At 39.9% G+C, this 20,838-nt stretch overlaps 1 protein-coding gene across 1 annotated transcript; it reads right to left on the bottom strand.

The window, feature by feature from the left end:
* Positions 1-3,719: 3,719 nt before the first annotated feature.
* Positions 3,720-16,668, bottom strand: LOC115637879 (olfactory receptor 10A4-like). The gene is given in 2 exon segments (XM_030539478.1): positions 3,720-4,701; positions 15,848-16,668. Coding segments are annotated over 2 exon segments (1,803 nt in total).
* Positions 16,669-20,838: the final 4,170 nt, after the last annotated feature.

The following is a 20,838-nucleotide window of genomic DNA, read 5'->3' as shown; positions in this document are numbered from 1 at the left end:
TGCACTCTGCTGCCTATTGTTGATAAATTGTACAGTCAATTGGTTGACAGTAGAGTTTATTGCTAAAATCCAGTCATAATATAGTACTGGGAAAATGTTCAATATGATACAAGTCTCCAGGAAGCCGTCTCGTTCAACATTGTTAAATTCAACTTGCACAGAAGCTGGGCTCCCAAATTTATACCTTTCAACTAGAAATAACTGTAGTTACAAAACTCTTTCATGGATTGAGAACTGGTTAAAAGACAGAGAACAAAGGTAGAAATAAATGGTACATTTTCAGAATAGAAAACTAGTGGTGTTCAGCAAGGGTCAGTCCTAGGACCAATCCTATTCAATTTATTCATAAATGATCTAGAGAAAGAAGTAAACAGTGAGGTGGCAAAGTTTGCTGATGATACTAAACTGCCCAAGATAGTTAAGACCAAAGCAGACTGTGAAGAACTTCAAAAAGATCTCACAAAATTAAGTGATTGGGCAACAAAATGGCAAATGAAATTTAATGTGGATAAATGTAAAGTAATGCACATTGGAAAAAAATAACCCTAACTATACCTACAATGTGATGGAGGCTAATTTAGTTACAACAAATCAGGAGAAAGATCTTGGAGTCATCATGGACAGTTCTCTGAAGACATCCATGCAGTGTGCAGCAGCAGTCAAAAAAGCGAAGAGGATGTTAGGAATCATTAAAAAGGGATAGAGAATAAGACAGAAAATATATTATTGCCCTTATATAAATCAATGGTACATCCACCTCTTGAATACTGTATAAAGATGTGGTCCCCTCATCTCAAAAAAGATATATTGGCATTAGAAAAGGTTCAGAGAAGGGCAACTACAATGATTAGGGGTTTGGAACAGGTCCCATATGAGGATAGATTAAAGAGGCTACTATTTTTCAGCTTGGAAAAGAGGAGACTAAGGGGAGATATGATAGAGGTATATGAAATCATAAGTGGTGTGAAGAAAGTCAATAAGGAAAAGTTATTTACTTGATCCCATAATATAAGAACTAGGGGTCACCAAATGAAATTAATTGGCAGCAAGTTTAAAACAAATAAAGGAAGTTCTTCTTCACACAGATCACAGTCAATCTGTGGAACTCCTTGCCTGAGTAGGTTGTAAGGCTAGGACTATAACAGGATTTTAAAAAGAACAGGATACATTCATGGAGGCTAAGTCCTTTAATTACTATTAGCCCAGATGGGAAAGGAATGGTGTCCCTAGCCTCTGTTTGTCAGAGGATGGCGATAGATGGCAGGAGAGAGATCAATGATCATTACATAAGAACATAAGAATGGCCATACTAGGTCAGACCAAAGGTCCATCTAGCCCAGTATCCTGTCTACTGACAGTGACCGATGCCAGGTGTCCCAGAAAGAGTGAACTTAACAGGCAATGATCAAGTGATGTCTCTCCTGCCATCCATCTCCATCCTCTGACAAACAGAGGCTAGGGACCTTTGGTCAGACCCAGTATGGCCATTCTTATGTCTTATGTCACAGAAATCCAGCCTGTCTGTTCATCCCTTAATTTCATTCCTTAACTTATTGTTCTGAACCATGACTTTCCATATCTTGCTTTTGGACACAGTATTCTATGGCCTGGTCCATGAAGGTTCCTTACAATTTGTACTAAGCTATTGAATTAATGTATCTTGACTTTTACAAGTTTCTTATCTGCTTATGTTAAATACAAAGTTATACTATTGCTTGGTAGTGTGGGATGTTGGTTAGCATGAGTGCACAGAATACTGGGAAGAACATACACTAATTCAGCTTGTAGAACTGACAGGTATTCACATACTGGGTGTATACTAACTTAACACATATGTGTTCGCTGACAAATCACGGATTGTTGCTCCAATAATTATTGTATGAGGGTCACACCTTTGCTAAATTAATTTACAAAGCAGAGATGAGAGCATTTATGTGGGATTTACCTTTTTTATCAAATTGTGTACATTGTTGGGAGTGTAGAGTGGGAAACGGCGTAATATGTCCATCCAATTTAGGCTTAATCAGTTTTGCTTTTATTTAATACAATTTAAGACAGAATTAATCTTACTTATAGTGTTTGGACATACATTTCTGTCTCACAGGTAATAACAGAGAAGACAGAATAGGTGAATGGGCACAAGTTAACACATTCTGGGGCATTGAAAAGTCGTTCCTTCCTCCATGACGTCAGTCCTTCTCACCTGCCTGGATCTCCTGTTCTCCAGTCCATTTTATATGCATTTTCTTATTTTATATGTATTTTACATATGTATTTTATACATATTTTACATATGTATTTTGTATATGTGCATATATATTTTACATATTTTACATGTATTTTCATATATTTGCACATTTTCTATGGCTTAATTTTCCTCCATTCTTAAGTCAACACATTATCCATTTAATTTTACATAACCTGAACATTATTTATGCACAAATATTAATCATCTAATGTCTACAATTTTCTTGCTGAATTTGTAGTTCCTGGGTCACGTTGCCCTGGGTCACTCTGCTTCTAAGTTTCCAAGAGAAAGAGATTTTTCTTTTGTTTCTCATTACATGTTCTTACTTCTTACTTACATCTTCCAACACGACAGGTTACTTATCTTGCCAACAACATCATTTTAAACAAATCAGCAAATTATATCGAAAAGATACAACAAAACATCACATACTGCCAGCCAGTGCATCTCAGAGTCTCAATGTATTTTAAACTTTGAATGAATGCATTATAGGGATGTTTAGTGAAAGATGCATATAGTCATGTAAATGCTGAACTAGGTATAGAGGTTTTTAATTTGGTGTTTATTATAGGTAGAGAAGCAAACAGAATAGTATCTCTCATCATAAAAATATAGAAAGAAATTTTTATCATATAATTTTACAAAGATGTACCATATACACTGGCATTTGGTGCAATATTGTTATACATTGATATAACCACGTGTAGTTTATGAGTTTATCACATAACTATTATTTTACATATGTAATATAAACTAGGTACAGTGCTTCTTTGACTCAGGAATCACCAGGTGAAACTCTCTGTCCTGTGTTAAGCAGAATGTCAGACTAGATGATCAAAATGATCCCTTATGACCTTTTAATCAATGAATCTATGATATACACAATGATCTGTTAGCATACACTTCTGAATCTGTGCAAAATGCCATGGAAGTCAAAAGCCAGCTTCCAGAGTTGTTGTGTGACCTGGTCAGATTAGGCATTGAAAGATCTATCAGAGTCTTATATAGGAAACTGTTCATAAGTGCTGAGAAATATTATTTAAAATTAGGCAACAGGGAGCACTGGGGAAATCCATTAGACAGCCAAAAAAACCCAGCCCAACCCAATCTAAAACCTAAAATGCTGCAATGGACTGACAGTAGGAAAAGGAGAAGCCTAAATGGAGTTCTTGGGAGAGCTGGTTGAAATTATTCCATCATTAAAATTTTGGTGAAAATTGTTAAATTTTCAAAAAACAAGGTGAACATTTTATGAAAGGGTTTTCATTTTAAGATTTTTTTAAAATTTGACATTCAAAATTTTGAAGATATTTAAAATTTGGAAGGGGAGTTGGTAATAAAAGTTTATCTTCCCATTCTCCTGATAGGTTTAAAAGTCAAAGTTTTTCAAATGGCAACAATTCAATTAAAAAAGTGAAGGTCATTGGGAGTAATTCAACAGAACATTTATGAATTTCCCTCACTCCCTATTTTAACTATTTTTCATTCTTTGTTTTCTCCAACTGTGTGAAAAAATGCTTTTCTCTACTGTTTTTCTAAAGGCTCTCTTCACCTCTCTGTTCCTCAGAGTGTATATTATGGGGTTCAGCACAGGTGCCACAATTGTGATCACAAGGGAAATCATTTGATCACTGTCTGGGGTGGAGATAGACTTGGGCCTCAGGTAGGTGAAAAGAGCCCTTCCATAGAGCAAAGTTACCACTATGAGGTGAGAGGAGCAGGTGGAGAAGGCTTTACGCCTTCCCTCTGCTGATGACAGCCTGAGGATGGTGGAGATAACACAGATGTAGGACACAGTTATCAACAAAAAAGGGCCCATGATGAATAAAACTGGCACAGTCAAAACCATAATCTTATTTTTGGATGCGTCCATGCATGCCATCTTCAACACTGGTGGAATGTCGCAGAAGAAGTGATGGATGCGGTTGGAGCCACAGAAGGGCAGGCTGAAGATCCACCTGGTCTGAGCTACTTCCACCGAGATGCTGATGATCCATGAAGCAAATGCGAGCTGTGCACATGTCCAGCCACTCATGATAGTTCTGTAGTGCAAGGGGTGACATATGGCCACGTAATGGTCATACGCCATGACCACGAGGAGGCAGCTTTCTATCAGGCCCATGAAGGTGATGACATACATCTGGGCAGTGCAGCCTGCAATGGTGATGGTCTTTTGGTCCACCAGGAGGTGACTCAGCAGCTAAGGGACCACACTGCTGGTGTAGCAGATTTCCAAGATTGACAGGTTCACCAGAAAGAAATACATGGTGGTGTGGAGTGAGGCGTTTAACTTTATAAGGAGGATAACAAGAAGATTCCCTATCAGGGCGACCAGGTAGGTGACCAGAAGCACCAGAGAGAGAATGATTTGCAGCTTTTTAAGGTTTGAAAACCTCACCAGGATGAATACATCAGAGATGGTCCGGTTCTCTCCTGGGTTATTCTCAGAATGTCTATAGGGGTGACAAAGAAAGATACTGAATCTGAGGTTCTATGTTTCCTCTTCGAATACATTTTTTTCAGTCTATATAAAAATTCAAAAAGGGATCAATCTTTTTCTTTCTTTCTTTCTTTCTTTCTTTCTTTCTTTCTTTCTTTCTTTCTTTCTTTCTTTCTTTCTTTCTTTCTTTCTTTCTTTCCCCTCTGTGAATGTTATTGTTTATCACATTTATCAAATAAGATTTCTCAAATGAGGGCAAATTCTGATCTCATTCGGATCTTAATTACAGGAATTCTTATACGAATGCAAATATTCCCACTGCAGTTACAACTCACAAAAGTGAGGACTACTCACATGAATAAACTGATGCTGCTGAACCCAATTTGTTTGAAGCCCTTTGAAGAATGAGAAGCACAACAAATGGTGAAAACAATGAGGGATTTTGGCCTTTTGTATACGAAAAATGTTATTCTTCTCTAAATATTAGAGAACAATTAAAATCACTCCTGCCTTTATAATCACCACATTTGAAATGCACTGGTTTCTCTGAACATACAGAAGAGCTAGACCCAGTTCCTTTGCTGGTGTAAGTAGTAACAGCTGCATGGGTATTAAAAGTTCTATATTGATTTATGCCAGTTGAAGATCTTTGTCTTATCACCTTGCTATAAAGAATTTTACAAGAAGGAAGATCCTACAATGTTAGAAGAGATGTTTTCCACAGATGTTTTATTTCAAGGTTATTTGTTGACAAGGAACTTCCTAATAAGTGAAATGACAGAGTTGAAATAAAAATGAACAATAACAAATATCACATTTTTCATACCCTTAGCACCTTCAGTGCTAAGGGTATGAAATTTGCAGATGAACTGAAACTGCTGAGCTTCAGTTCATCTGCAAATTTGACACCATCAGCTCAGGATTAAACAAAGATTGTGAATGGTTTGCCAATTACAGAACCAGTTTCTCCTTCCTTGGTTTTCACACCTTAACTGCTAGAACAGGGCCTCATCCTCCCTGATTGAACTACCTCATTATCTCTAGCTTGCCTGCATATATATACCTGCCCCTGGAAATTTCCACTACATGCATCTGATGAAGTGGGTATTCACCCACGAAAGCTCATGCTCCAAAACGTCTGTTAGTCTATAAGGTGCCACAGGACTCTTTGCTGCTTTTACAGATCCAGACTTACACAGCTACCCCTCTGATACTTGATGCAATAAGAGACAGATCTTCCTTGGATGTCAACCAGCTTCAGAAAAGAGCTACCAGAATGAACTGAGGTCTGGAAATCTAGTCTTATAACAAGAGACTAAAGGAACCTAATCTATTTATTTTACTAAAGAGAAGGTTAAGAGGTCACTTTTATCATGCAGATGTTATTAAGCTTGGGACAGGAATGACTGGGTCCCTGTTATGCTGCAGATAAGAGAAGATGATCATAATGGTTCTTTCTGGCTTTAAATCTATGAATATACAAAGTTAATTGAGGAAGATCCTAAATAAAGTTCTGACCTTTGTTTCATGTTATTTACATTAATTATTTAGGCGGTGGTTTTCAAAAGTAACTAATGAAGCAAAAGAATCTATTCTGATTGATATTCAATGGCTGTAGGATGCCTAACTCCCTTAGGCTCCTCTGAAAACCCTAGCCTAAACTCTTTACCATATACAATATAAAATGGGATCTGGGACTCCTAACATAAAGATGAATGTTCAGTGTCAATAGGTTAGATTGCTGCGTACATTGAGATCAGCAGGGCAACGACATTCATATTGGCTATACAGCACTGGACCATAGGATCATTCCCACCATCTCTCTGGCTCAATGCATATTTAATAATATCTCAAGTGTGGAAGAGTTTTAACAAGAGAAATTCAAAGATATCCACATCCAGGTATTCCAGAGCCCAGTGGGTAGAACACTCAGCCAAGAAGCAGGGAACCCTTATTCAAATGTCTTCTTCTCAGGCCAAATGGGGAATTCAACTGGAATAGCCAACATCTTGGGTGAGTTGCCTATTCACCAGACTAAAGGGTATGAAGGAGGTTATGATTATGTTTTTCCTGTCCCCCCAGCTATTTTATGTGGAGTTAAGTGTGTTACCAGGCTGAGACCCACAGCCCAGATAGGCGTGTGCAGCATGCTGGGGCTTAAGCATGAGATTGAAGTCCAGGTGTCTGCTTGATGCAGCAGTGTACATACTCAGAAGCAGAAACTAAAGTACCTAGGGGACTTTCACAGCAAAAATGTATGTGCTGAGTTAGTTTAGATACCTACAAACTGGAGCAGCAGCCATGTGGGGTTTCATGGCTTGCAGCAGTGCCTAAAAGTAGGATATTGGCATCTGAGTCTCTTTGTGAATCTGGGTGCATGTTCCTCCAAGATAATTGCTAGAGAACACTGCTACCATTGGTGCCCTGAAGGGACATACAGGCTGAGATTCTTGAAGGTGGCTAACTCACTTAGTCCCCATTGAACAGTCCAGGCTAACAATTATCTTCTGAACTGCAGAGTCCTTCCCTTAGCAATTCTTCCTTTATTAATATCTAGGGGCAAAATTTTAAACAACAACATTTTTGTCTGCACTCACGCTTACTTTCATTGGTACAAATCAGAGTCTAAGCTGGACTCCAATCCAAGTAACTGAGAAAAGAGACCAATATTTGGGCCCAATCCTGAAAGCCTTGAAGTCTGTATATGGAGAAACTGGTTCTCCTCTCTCTTACTTCAACTCTTATTCTTTGCACTATGAGACTGCCAAAAAATCTTCATCAGAATCAGGCTCCCATTGTGCTGGACATTATACAAATATATAATAGGACATGGTCCATAATTACATGCATCACAGTTGTGTCTAGAAGCCCCAGTTGAAAATAGGACCCTATTGTGTTGGACAAACACACAGGAAAAGACAATCTCTGTCCCATACTTTTGTCAGTCTAGATAGACAAGATAGACAAAGATTGAGAGGTGAAACAGATGCAGAGAGAGGAAGTGACTGGTCAGCAGGTCTGTGGCAGAACCAGAACCCTGGAGTAGAACCTACGTCTTCTGGATTCTACTTACTAGACTAAACTCTATCTCAATAAACTATGCTTCAAGCCTGTCATACAACAGGCCATTCATAGCTCAAAGGAAATAATTTCATTAGCTTTTCTGAGAGTTGGATCAGGCCCTAACTGGACAAAGCATAAAAATGTATCTAAGTATGCTGTTGGAAAACTGTGTCCGTTGCTTGGGTTCACAATTCAAGAAGGATGTTGATAAATTGGAGAAGGTTCAGAGAAAACCCCTGAAAATGATTAAAGGATCATAAAATATGCCCTATAGAGATAGACTTGAGGAGGTCAGTCTATTCAGTTTAAGAAAGAGAAAGTTAAGGGATGAGTTGGTTACAGTCTATAAGTATCAACATGAAGAACACATATTTAATAATGGGCTATTCCATCTAGCAGAGAAAGGTCTAACATGATCCAGTGGCTGGATGTTGAAGCTAGACAAATTCAGACTGGCAATAAGGTGTAAGATTTAATAAAGTAATTAATCAGTGTAGAAATTACAAAAGTCATGGGGGATTCTCCATCAAGGGAAATTTTTAAGTCAAGATGGGATTTTTTTTTCTAAAAGATCTGCTCTAGGTATTATTGTGGAGCAGTTCTATGGCCTATGCTCTCCAGGAAGACTAGGTGATCACAATGGTCCCTTGGAATCTCTGAATCCATTAATGTATATGGCACCTCTTTTGCATCCCATGCGGGGTTAAAGAGTGAGGTGCTTCTGTCAGGGACAGGCATTTCTTTGGCTTTTAGTGCTTCCTTTCCACCCCCTCTTACCCCCACCCTACCCCCCTCACCCATTCTGACTGGTTACTTGATCTTATCTAGGAAGAGGAGTTGAGACAGAACTGTCCTAGTGCATACTCATATACTGAACTCCTAGTGCATACTCATATACTGAACTCCCACTCTACCCAACAATACTGCAGCTCTATCTCTTATCTCTTTTCACCTCATCTTTTTGTGGGCAGATGTAACACACGGTCTCTTTATTCTTTGTTCACCAGGATATAAGTGCTTTAAGGATATAAAAATATCAAATGTCAAATAGATAAAAAAGACACAAAATATAAGCAGACATACAGTCCTGAATAGTACATTATCATTGCTAATACTCCTAACACCTGCTTTCTTCACATAACATCCAGGGCCCCATTTCAGAACCTAATTCCCTTAGGCCCTTTAGGAAGGTTGTCTTAAGGTTACGACCCTAGACTAAAACATAATCATTATAACTGATCTAACTTTGACAATTTTTTCCTAATGTAGATACACGGCAAAATCATGTAGCTTGATTTATCTCATGGAATTGTGGCTAGGCTAAAAATCAAGTGAAAATTTGGGTTTACCTAGCATGCATTAGCTCAAACTATACTCAATGCCAATTCAAGTTCAGTCTAAATCCCTAGTGTTGGGATTCGTTGCGCATTGATTTTCAAATTTAATGCTACTCAAATTCGAAAGCTTACATTGCTTTAAGTAGAAATAAATCAAGGATGGATATCAACATAATGAGCCAGGTCCTCAGCTTGTGTAAATTGAAATAGTTCAGCTGAAGCCAACTGAGATACACTTGTTTATGGCACCTAACATTTTGGCCCTATAAACTGTTTGCATGAGTGCTTTTATCTAGACCAGGGATAAGCAACCTTTGGCATGCAGCCCATCAGGGACATCCACTGGCAGGCTGGGATAGTTTGTTTACCTTCAGAGGCCACAGATTCAGCCGATCACAGCTCCCACTTACCATAGTTCGCTGTTCCAGGACAATGGGGTCTGCAGGAAGCAGTGGCCAGCACATTCCTGGGCCCGTGCCACTTCCTACAACCCCCATTGGCCTCGAAAGGCAAACCGTGGCCAGTGGGAGCTGCGATTGGCTGAACCTGCAGATGCTGAAGGTAAACAAACCATCCCAGGCTGCCAGCAGCTCTTCCTGATGGGCCGTGTGCCAAAGGTTGCTGATCCCTGATCTAAACTAAATTGATTGCCAATTGTGTATCAGTGTCAACAAGTTGAAAGAACTCAAAATATCTAGATAGTGCAGTCCCCACAATTCTTTGATTTATATTATAATTTTATTGAAAAAAGAAAAAACCTAGAAATGGTTACATTGCATAAGAAACTTGAATTTTCCCTAGTGTTCTTATCAGAGCAGTTTTCACACCTTTATTTTTCAAGCTGTAGATGATGGGGTTCAACATCGGGGTCAAGATGCTGTACTGGATGGAAAAGAGTTCATCTAGAAACAGGGAAGCAACTGAGCTGGGTTTCATGTACTGAGAAAGAGCTGTCACAAACAATAAACCCACCACAATGAGGTGGGAGCTGCTTGTAGAGAAGGCTTTACATCTTCCCTCCGTGGAGACTATTCGTAGTGGAGATGATGTTAATGTAGGAGACTAGGGTGAAGAGGAAGGAGCTGAAACCAAATATCACAGCAGAAGAAAGAAGAGCTATTTTAATGGTGAAGGTCCCAGTACAAGACAGTTGTAATAGCGGAGGGAGCTCACAGCTGAAATGCCTGATTTCATTGGGCCCACAGAAGTATAACTTTAACACAGGGACAGTGTTGACCAGTGAATACAAGAGCTCCCTTGTCCAGGAACCACCCATCAACTGTCTGCTCACTCGTTTGCTCATGGTCTCCACATAATGCAATGGGTGACATATGGCAGCGTATCTGTCATAAGCCATTGCTGAGAGCACAAAAACTTCAGTACCAGCTGAGAGGAGGATGAAGAACATCTGGGCAAGGCAGCCATTGACAGAAATGGTTTTGTGCTTTGCTAGGAAATTCACCAACATCTTAGGGACAATGGCTGAGGAATAACAGATATCAACAAAGGAAAAATGAGACAGGAAGAAGTACATGAGGGTGTGGAGGTGAGGATCAGCCCTTATCACCAGCATAATTATCACATTCCCTACCAGAGTGATTAGATAATTAACTAAAAACACCAAGAATAGGAAAAATTGAAGTTCTGGGTATTTAGAAAGTCCGACAAGAATAAATTCATTCACATTAGTTTGGTTTTCCATTCACATTTAGTGATCTGTATGAAGAGAAATAGAAATGAAATTAACCAACAGAACAGGTTATGGAAATTCAATTAGATAGATAGATAGATAGATAGATAGATAGATAGATAGATAGATAGATAGATAGATAGATAGATAGATAGATAGATAGAACCCAATGAGATTTTGAAAGCCAGGGGGACTCGGACAAATTCATATTTCTAATTGAACACTCTAAGTTGGATAAAAATAAAGTGGGTCCTATTTCATGTGGATTTACACAAATATTTTCTTTGATTACACTAGCGTCAACACTGTGTCCAATTATTTCTCCTATTTGACCCCATTTCTCATGTTGTGAGCCATACAAGAGAGATCTGCTTTTAGAAACCTCATGTAAACCCTTTTTTCTAAACCAGATCCTATATCATCCATCCAGTGCACTATGTTGGCTTACAGGTAGACAAAAAGTATCTAAATTGAAAATAACCTTCCAACTACTGCTGTTTTTTTGTCAGATAACTTTGTAAAAGCGGCACAGCGATTGGTATAAATAAGTCTCATTAACTCCTGTGTTATTCTAGCTTTTTCCCAGCACAACTATAATGACTTGAGTGGAATGAGCAGTGGTGAATTGAACCCCATAAGTGATAGGTTTGCAAATAGAAGATATTTTTCACTAGTTTCCAACCCTGAACATTAAACATGGGATATGTACATCAGGATGTGTTTTTTCTTTCTAGTGTCATGTTATTGGTCAAGATTTGCCAAAGTAGATGGTGATTTTGATTTTCTCAGATTTGGCTGGTTGACTTGAGAAACCATAAAGGGGCTTGATTTTCATAAATTGCTGAATATCCTGGTCTGAAATTCTGACACGTATTTGACTCCATTGTTTACAAGCATTCTGCCGTCAACCAACTCCGTGTAACCCCACTGACATAAAAAATCAATCCCAATAGACATTTTGATTGATGATACACAAGAGGGAGGAGAATCTTTAACTTCCTTAGCATCACTGTCCCTCCATCTCGTTTTTGGTCAGTAACCTCAACAGATGCTGAAGAGAATGGAGATGACATGAGCTGAAGGATGGGATTGATTGAAAAGTAAGTGTCATTGATACATAAGCAAATGGCAGAATAAACAGCACTTCACAGTCCATTTCACTGAGCTGGATTTGCTGGATGGACCCCTGCATCCATGTGTGGAGTCGTCCCACTGAGGTAAATGGGGTTCCGGATAGGCACAGGAGTCCATTCGTACAGATCCAGTTACCACACCAGGGTCAAAATCTATTGTTCTGTGACTAGTTATGGATGCCTCTCAGAGAGCTCTTTCTGTTTAGCTGATTGATTATGAAATCCTCAGCATGCACATGTTACTAACAAAAGCAATCATGTGTTCTTCTTATTACAGCCATTGTCTTCCCTTCCATTCCCAGCTGAGGACACCAGTTCTCATCCTGTCCTAATTTGGACTATAAGTTCATCAGGACAGAGCCTTTGCCTTTTGAATAGTTTCTAGAGCCATACCGAGGAAATGGCACAAATTTTTGACATGTCTTATAAATGATTGGCTAACATTTTTAAACTTGGGTGCCTACAGTTAGGCATTGAAATCTGCATGTAGGAAACTCAGTAACTGACCTGATGCTCAGAGACATAAAGCTCCCACAAATCTCTATGGATATCAATGGCAGTTCAAAGTGCTCAGCATCTCTGATAAGCAGGCAGTGTATCTGGAGTGATGATGTATTGTATTTTTTTGTACAAAATATTTTTATTCAAAGTTTCCCATTTTTACAGTGAAAATCTGACTCTTCAAAACATGAACAAAAGAATCTGATTCAAAAGCCCAAAGATGTTTTTTATTCATCCTATCAAACACAGAAAACAACAACAAAAGGATTTCAAAAGAAAATCAGTTTTCCATAGAAATGTTTTCTAAAGTTTGATTTTAGCTTTCAGCCAAAATAATAATAATAATAATAATAATAATAATAATAATAATAATAATGGAAAATTAAAACAAACAAATGAAAAACAGAAAACAAAGCAAACATTCAAACCCTCATCAGATTTTTTTAATACATTTTTTTGTCAGAAGTTGGGCAGGGTCGACAGGGGATGGATCACTTGATGATTACCTGTTCTGTTCATTCCCTCTGGGTCACCTGGCATTGGCCACTGTCAGAAGACATGATACTGGGCTAGATGGACCTTTGCTCTGATCCAGTATGGCTGGCCTTACACTCTTTAAATTTCCCTTGAAAAGCTATGGGCAATTTTTGACCAGCTCTGACTATTATTACTAGTTTTGATGGCGGTAATTTGGCAGCTGACTGTTTCAAATATGCATTTTGAGTTGCCCTAGAATAGAGACTTTTGGGGAAGAAGGCCTAAATCTTTATTCTACTGACTTCCATGGCAAAATTCCCATGGCTTCACTAGAGGTAAATTTGACTCCGTGTGTTCACATGAAGCTGCCTTCTTGTAAAGTGCTTTCACATCTGCTGGGGGCAAGTTCTAGATGTGATCTAGGTATTACTAGTCTTTGTCTAGCTTCTTCCTGTTTCTATACTGTCTTGCATATTTTGTTGTGATCAATACCTACATAAACTGTGTATAAATTGAAACCAAATATGAATGTTATCATTTTCCATCCACTTTGTATGGATCCATCTGCCATGTGGGAGAAGCTTCAAGACAGGGCAAACCCAGTGATTCAGATTCTCAGTTCAATGGAACTGCACCAGTTTATACTAGTATAAGAATCAGCCCAATGTATTTACCGAAGTGAGTGGTGTGGAAAAAGTTTACTCACCAAGATAAGTTGATAGTCTCCTTATGATTTCTCTAGGCTTGTTATCACCCTTCTATGAAGTTATCCCCGTGTCCTCAATATGGGTGACTAGTGCTAGAAAGCCTGAGTGAATAGTTAGCAGAAAGATAACTTTCCTACAAAGAGATGAAAAATCAACCAAGGCTTTGTGTTTTGGCTACATTTTTTTAACCAAACTGAATCAAATAGATAGGCAGTGAAACTACCTGATCCAAAGTGTTCTTTAGAAGTTTGTTCTAGCTTTTTTGAATGTTCTACTCCTCTGGGATAATAACCTTTCTATAGCTATATGATTATGTAAAATAACCTGCCTATTTTTTGTATGACTTCTAGTCTTTGGCCATTAATCTTCCTGAAAATCAGGGCCTGTATTATACAAGTGTCCATTCATTTTTAAGAGCCATATTTTGGACACTAGTTGTCATCTTCCTCCTCCTGATATCTTATGAGTCTTCATATTATTGTTATTTTTATTATCCCATTAGTACCAGGGGACCCCAACTGAGATATGGCCCCATTGCCCCCACTCCTGCAAGAACCTTTCCCATTTGCCTTCCCAATGCTGGAGCCTTTCTTTGCAGCATCACAATTACACATGGGCACAGCCTGTCTTTCACTCTGGCATGTAACTACATGTGTACTGTACTCTACACACTGCTATACACTTAGTCATTGCCTGACATGCAGGACTTGCCCTAGAAAGCTTGTCTGTACCTGCCTCAATAAACAGAGAAAGAAAATGTTATTTCACAGCCGTGGAATTCCGATACGCTGCAAGGTCAACTTCAGCACAAGACCCACCTTCCTAGGAGACTGAGGTCTCTCTCAGAATGACAAGCCCTCTGCCAATAAAGCCAAAGATTTTTGAGCAAGAATCTTCAGGCTGCCGCCTCCTATGGCTCTGATTGTTTATATTAGCCAACATTGGCTTTGCAGTCCTGGCTGTTGTCAGAGGTGTTGTGGTCAGATGCTACTGGTGTGGTGCTCTGCTCTCTCTTTGTTGGTATCACTCGGCTGCGTGCGTGTGTTCCCTCTGTGTGCTGCCCCAGCTCTGCAGATAGCTGACACAGCAGACCCGAAGAGAACCCCCAATGATCACAGAGTCTAGTAAGGTATGAAGGCACGTCGGCCAGGTTTATTGCCGTATTGGATACAGTAGTAGTTCCTCTCAGATTGGTACTCTACAGGGCATACTACAAATATGTACCCACGGTCAGTGGACTCGGCTCAGTCAGTGGAGGGACTTTCCACTGCCCCCTCGGCCGGACAAAGACATCGCCCCAGGGATACATTCTTATACACAGGTACAAACAAGTTACACATCACTCCTGACGTATTGAGGTGCAGCCCCTCCATGCAGCAAGGTACAACCCCTCTACGTAGTAAGGTGCCGCCTCTCACCTTGTATATGTTGGTTCGATCAAAACAACACTATCCATCATATTACCCTTTTGCCCCTGTCATTGGGATGGGTCGGCCTGTTCTTTCTTATCTGTGGAATGTTCCAGTATAAGGTGTTCTGGTACCATGTTTATAGTTCGATGTGCTAGGTGAATATATGTTTATGCAATATCAGCCCTTTCCTTGCCAACATCTGTGAACCGAGCTGGCCTTCAGCTCACAGCTTGACTCTGCTCTCTAACTAAATCTTGACATCACTTTAGTTCAGGCCTCAGGCTTCATACTGGGCCTTTATCAGGGCCTTCACTTACTACATTCCCCCACTTTTTGTCTTTTTATGGGGAGGATGTTTACCCATCGTCCCGGAAAATCATAATGCATGGACTTAAGATAACCCAGTGGGCTAAATACTGTTATGTGTTTACCTTATTTTATCATCCATACACTCATGCCCCATCTGTCCTTTTAGTCTGCACATTCCCTTGTATGACTGTTAGACAGATTTCATGATCCAATTATCTTTTAGTCCCTTATGGTGGGCCTGGGAATGTTAGGCCTGGGACCATAAGTTCTTGGGGGTTAGTAGCCTATCTGGTATTTCATCGAGGGCTTTGTGGGGACATACAAAGTATCCAAGGATATAAATGAAAATTATGGATTATATGACTTATATATTGATATTATCTGAATAGGAGTATGTATGTGTATGATATGGTGATTAATATATAAGTTTTGGTTATAACAATTTAACTATTACTAAAAATATGAATACTTGTGTGCTTTAACAGATTTGTTATTTAGTGTGACTTAGTTTTTGTGCCTTAATTTCTTACTTTATGAAGTGATTGTTTGGGTGTACAACAACAGTGTTGATTGCCATTTCCATTCCCTTATTGATTCGACCTTGTAATTTGGCACGTTTTGTTTGATGGATCATATAGCAACACATTCCTATTAGAACCACAACAGTTAGGGCCTGGATCCCCATTAGAAATACGCTTAGAGTGCAGACTACTGGATGCAAAGTCACATCCTCAGGGATTGCCCACCAGGGTGTTTCCACCGCTTGTTGAACCTCATCCACTTCACGCATTTGCTGCTGGATTAAGTGGGCTATTGGTATTAGGGATTCCTTTGTTCTTGCTACTAATTCATGTATATCTAAATGTAAGAATTTTATAGGTGGAAACAGATCAACCAATAAGCTTTTCAGCTGTTCGTGCATAATAACCGTTTCAGTGACAGCCTTCCCCATTTTTGTTGGCCAAAAAGCCTGGGCTCCTATCTCAATACTGCCAGTGATAGGTACACAAAATCCTGCCTCACTTGTGGGGCAGATATTGCCATTGATGGAAAAATTATGATACCCTATGGCACAGGCCATGTCCTGAATGCGCACTACCTCATTAACCAATTCCTTTTTTACTAGTCGTGCCCAGCCTTTTTTAGTGGCATTGATGTTAATATTGGCATAGCACTCACACAACCACCAGCCATTATGTTTTGTACAGCATGCCTGATTGATTTCGGAGCCAGTTTCCGTTACTAGATGCACAATGGGGTAGTGTTGCACATATGTCTTATCTACCAGAGTCTCCACACTATTAGCATAGTATACTTTAACTGGCTCTTGTACCCATCTAGGCACGGCCATCATGAGGTGTATGCATTTGCGTTCCTCTTGATTTCGTTTTGGAATGCTGTAATGTAGTAAGTGAAGACCCTGATAAAGGCCCAGTATGAGGCCTGAGGCCTGAACTAAAGTGATGTCAAGACTTAGCTAGAGAGCAAAGTCAAGCTGTGAGCTGAAGGCCAGCTCGGTTCTCAGATGTTGGCAAGGAAAGGGTTGATATTGCATAAACATATATTCACCTAGCATACCGAAGTATAAACATGGTACCAGAACACCTTATACTGGAACATTCCACAGATAAGAAAGAACAGGCCGACCCATCCCAATGACAGGGGCAGAAGGGTAATATGATGGATAGAGTTGTTTTGATCGAACCAACATATACAAGGTGAGAGGCGGCACCTTACTACATAGAGGGGTTGTACCTTGCTGCGTGGAGGGGCTGCACCTCAATACGTCAGGAGTGATGTGTAACTTGTTTGTACCTGTGTATAAGAACGTATCCCTGGGGCAATGTCTTTGTCCGGCCGCGGGGGCAGTGGAAAGTCCCTCCACTGACTGAGCCGAGTCCATTGACCGTGGGTACATATTTGTAGTATGCCCTGTAGAGTACCAATCTGAGAGGAACTACTACTGTATCCAATACGGCAATAAACCTGGCCGACGTGCCTTCATACCTTACTAGACTCTGTGGTCATTGGGGGTTCTCTTCAGGTCTGCTGTGTCAGCTATCTGCAGAGCTGGGGCAGCACACAGAGGGAACATACGCATGCAGCCGAGTGATACCAACAAAGAGAGAGCAGAGCACCACACCGGTAGCATCTGACCACAACACCTCTGACAACACTGGTGACCCCGACCGCTGATCTGAAAAATACGCAGAATAAGCAAGTGCCGTAAGTACCATGGAAACCTTCCAACTAAACAATGGAAGTTTTATAAGTTTTAACCTTAGAGCCCCATCTGTACCCCGTTTACTGTTGCATATCACTTGAGGACAATTAAAACGCTTTGAATTGACTAGACCCTACCTGGTCAGACAATTAAGGGTGAAGGGTCAGTTCGCTTGGGGCATTGGTAATACACTCACTATCTGATGGAATGATGTAAACACTTCTGTGTGGACATTGGAACAAGAAGGAAAACAGCCATTGTGGATGGTAGGGCCAGGAATTTCATGGATTAACAATGTACCTATGGTCCCCATGGGAACAAGATTCCTATTCTTAAATCCACTAAGCAATGAGGTCATACTGGCTTTGTTAAATAGGGATTATACCCAGCAAGAGCCAACATTGTCATTCTGAGAGAGGTCTCTCTCAGAATGACAAGCCCTCTGCCAATAAAGCCAAAGATTTTTGAGCAAGAATCTTCAGGCTGCCGCCTCCTCTGGCTCTGATTATTTATATTAGCCAACATTGGCTTTGCAGTCCTGGCTGATCCCTGAAGAGGGCTGACCTGTTAATTTCCACAGGGAGATACAGATTCTGAGGATAAGGTTCAGTGTTCACAGATAAGAGTTTCTTTTGAAAGGCAGCATCCCTCTATAGATTTAACAGGCTAAAGAGGAGTAAAATAAAAGCAAACTCACCTAGCTTCCAGAAAGAGATCATTGACCTTCGGACTTGTAATGCATACTCACCGCCATAGATAGATAAAGAGACAGATTGATTGTGACACCCTCACTGAAGTTGAAAAGCGCTTTACTTAATGATGCCACTGAAGTTAGTGGAACTATATATAATGTATATGTAAATAATGTATATAACATAATGGAATTGGGAGTAAAGTATTAATTGTAGTGACTTTGTTATCACCATATAGCCTTGAAAGAAAAATCTTTCTCTCTCTCTATCCCCATACACATTATCTATCTATCTATCTATCTAATTAATATCTCCCTCCCTTCCTTCTCTCTGTCTCCTTCTCTCTCTTTCTCTCTGGGTCTCATAAATACAACATGTAACACCATCAGCTATACTTTACTCTGCAAAGTCAGCTCCCGCAGGGTGAGGGGGCTATATGTGGGTGTTGATCAAATGTATATACTTCTCTTCTCTTGGAAAAATATAGCCCTCTCCTCTTGGAAAATAAAATCCTTTATTCATCTGACTCTAAGAGCAAGAGTTAATTACTTCTGGGGAGTCTGAACACTTTCTGGTTTCCTCTGGGACAAGAATCTCTTGTGTAGAAAGCTAACAGTGTTCTGCATCAGTAATGAATGAGTATTTTGCAATGGGCAATATGACAGACCCAGAAAGTTCTATATGCTTTGATTTATTTATTTATTTATTCATTTCTAGATACGGACTAGATCCTTAGATAATGTGAATCACTGCCTCTACAATGAAAACAATGGCACTACACTGCATTATACCAGCTGAGTCATTGGGCCAGATTTCTAATAACAATTATACATTATCCCAGTGAATCTGCTCTTGCTAATGGACAGTGATTGTGAGGCAGGGCAGTGCTATTATTTCCATATACAGAGGGAGATTTGAGGTCAGCTGAACATGAGCTCCCAATGTGATATTGTGGCCTGCAGAACTAATGTGATTTCAGGATGCAGAAAAAGGGGGAATCTTGGGTAGAGGTTATTTTACCTCTGACTTTGGTACTGGTGAGACCCCTGCTGGAATAGTGTGTCCAGTTCTGGTGCCCACAACTAGAGAAGGATGTTGAAAAGTTGGAGAGGGGTGAGAAAAGAACTATGAGAATGATTAAAGGATTAGAAAACATGCTTTATAGTGAATGACTCAAGGAACTCAGTCTATTTATCTTAACAAAGAGAAGGTTATAGGGTGAGTTAACTACTGTCTATAGCATCTCGGTAGGGAACAACTATTGAATAATGGGTGTGATGACGACAAACTAGGTGCCATATCTTGCCAAGTCTGTAGGTGTTAGCTGAGCACTGACAAATTCATAGGAATTCAGACCAGCCAGTGGCACGGGAGCACTTTTTCTAGTGAGGGTGCTGAACCCTGTGTGTTCAAAATTATGAACAAAGCGCAATTCCCGCTTACACCACATGGGAGTAGCACAGCTCTGGGATTCTCCAGCATCGCAAAATAATGGTAGCTTCGTTCAGACAGCACCAGCAAACTTTTCACAGTAAAATCTGGGGATGCTGCAGCACCCCGACACCCCTAGTTCCCACACATATGAGACCAGCTCTCTTGTATGTTAATATTCTTAAAGACAGATGTTAGACTTGTAAAGATGTGTTTAGTGTTTAAGTTGCTGCATGTGTGATTCATATCTGTGATGCCTATATCTCATGCTATAAGGTAATATGTAAGTTTTGTTTTATAATTGTAAAAATGCCTGCTATGAATTTGTAAAAGCAGCAAAGAATCCTGTGGCACCTTATAGACTAACAGACGTTTTGGAGCATGAGCTTTCGTGGGTGAATACCCACTTCTTCAGATGCATCTGAAGAAGTGGGTATTCACCCACGAAAGCTCATGCTCCAAAACGTCTGTTAGTCTATAAGGTGCCACAGGATTCTTTACTGCTTTTACAGATCCAGACTAACACGGCTACCCCTCTGATGCTATGAATTTGTCAACGTAAGCAGGAAGAGTGGTTTTCCCGTCCATCAAGAAGGACTCTCAAAACTAAACAGTCCATTGTAAGACAAAGCTTTGTTGACTGCCCCATCTATCCACAAAGAAGTTACATGCAGGAGTTGCCATCCCATCAGTTTGAACTCTGGGGGAAGGGCATGTAAAGAAATGGCTCTCTCTTTGCTGTTTGAACTCTTACAAGGGCTGGTGTTAATGAACAAAAAGCAGATATCCCCAGGGTTATCCCTAAAACTCATTCAGTGAACAGATTGCTACACTTCAGTCACCCTTTGGAACCACCTATTATTCATCTGTGCCTATATGTTGCCTGCTGTAATTTGTAAATAACTCTCTCCTTTTTTCCCCTAGTTAATAACTCCTTAGTTATTTTATTATTGGATTAGCTACTAATATTGACTTTGGCATGAGATCTAAGGTACAAATTGATCTGGGGTAAGTGACTGGTCTCTTGGGACTGGGGTCAACCTGAATATTTTGTGTTTTTTGACGTAATTAACCATTTATCACTATGTCCAGCATACCTGGGTGGCAAGATAGACAGGAGGTCCCAACGAGACTGTGTGTGACTCCATAGTAAGACTGTCACTTTGATTCACAG

The sequence above is a fragment of the Gopherus evgoodei genome, chromosome 21 (genome assembly GCF_007399415.2).
Source record: "Gopherus evgoodei ecotype Sinaloan lineage chromosome 21, rGopEvg1_v1.p, whole genome shotgun sequence".
Classification (NCBI taxonomy): Eukaryota; Metazoa; Chordata; order Testudines; family Testudinidae; genus Gopherus; species Gopherus evgoodei.
Note: the sequence above shows the minus strand (reverse complement) of the source record. Positions and strands in the feature narration are given on the sequence as shown.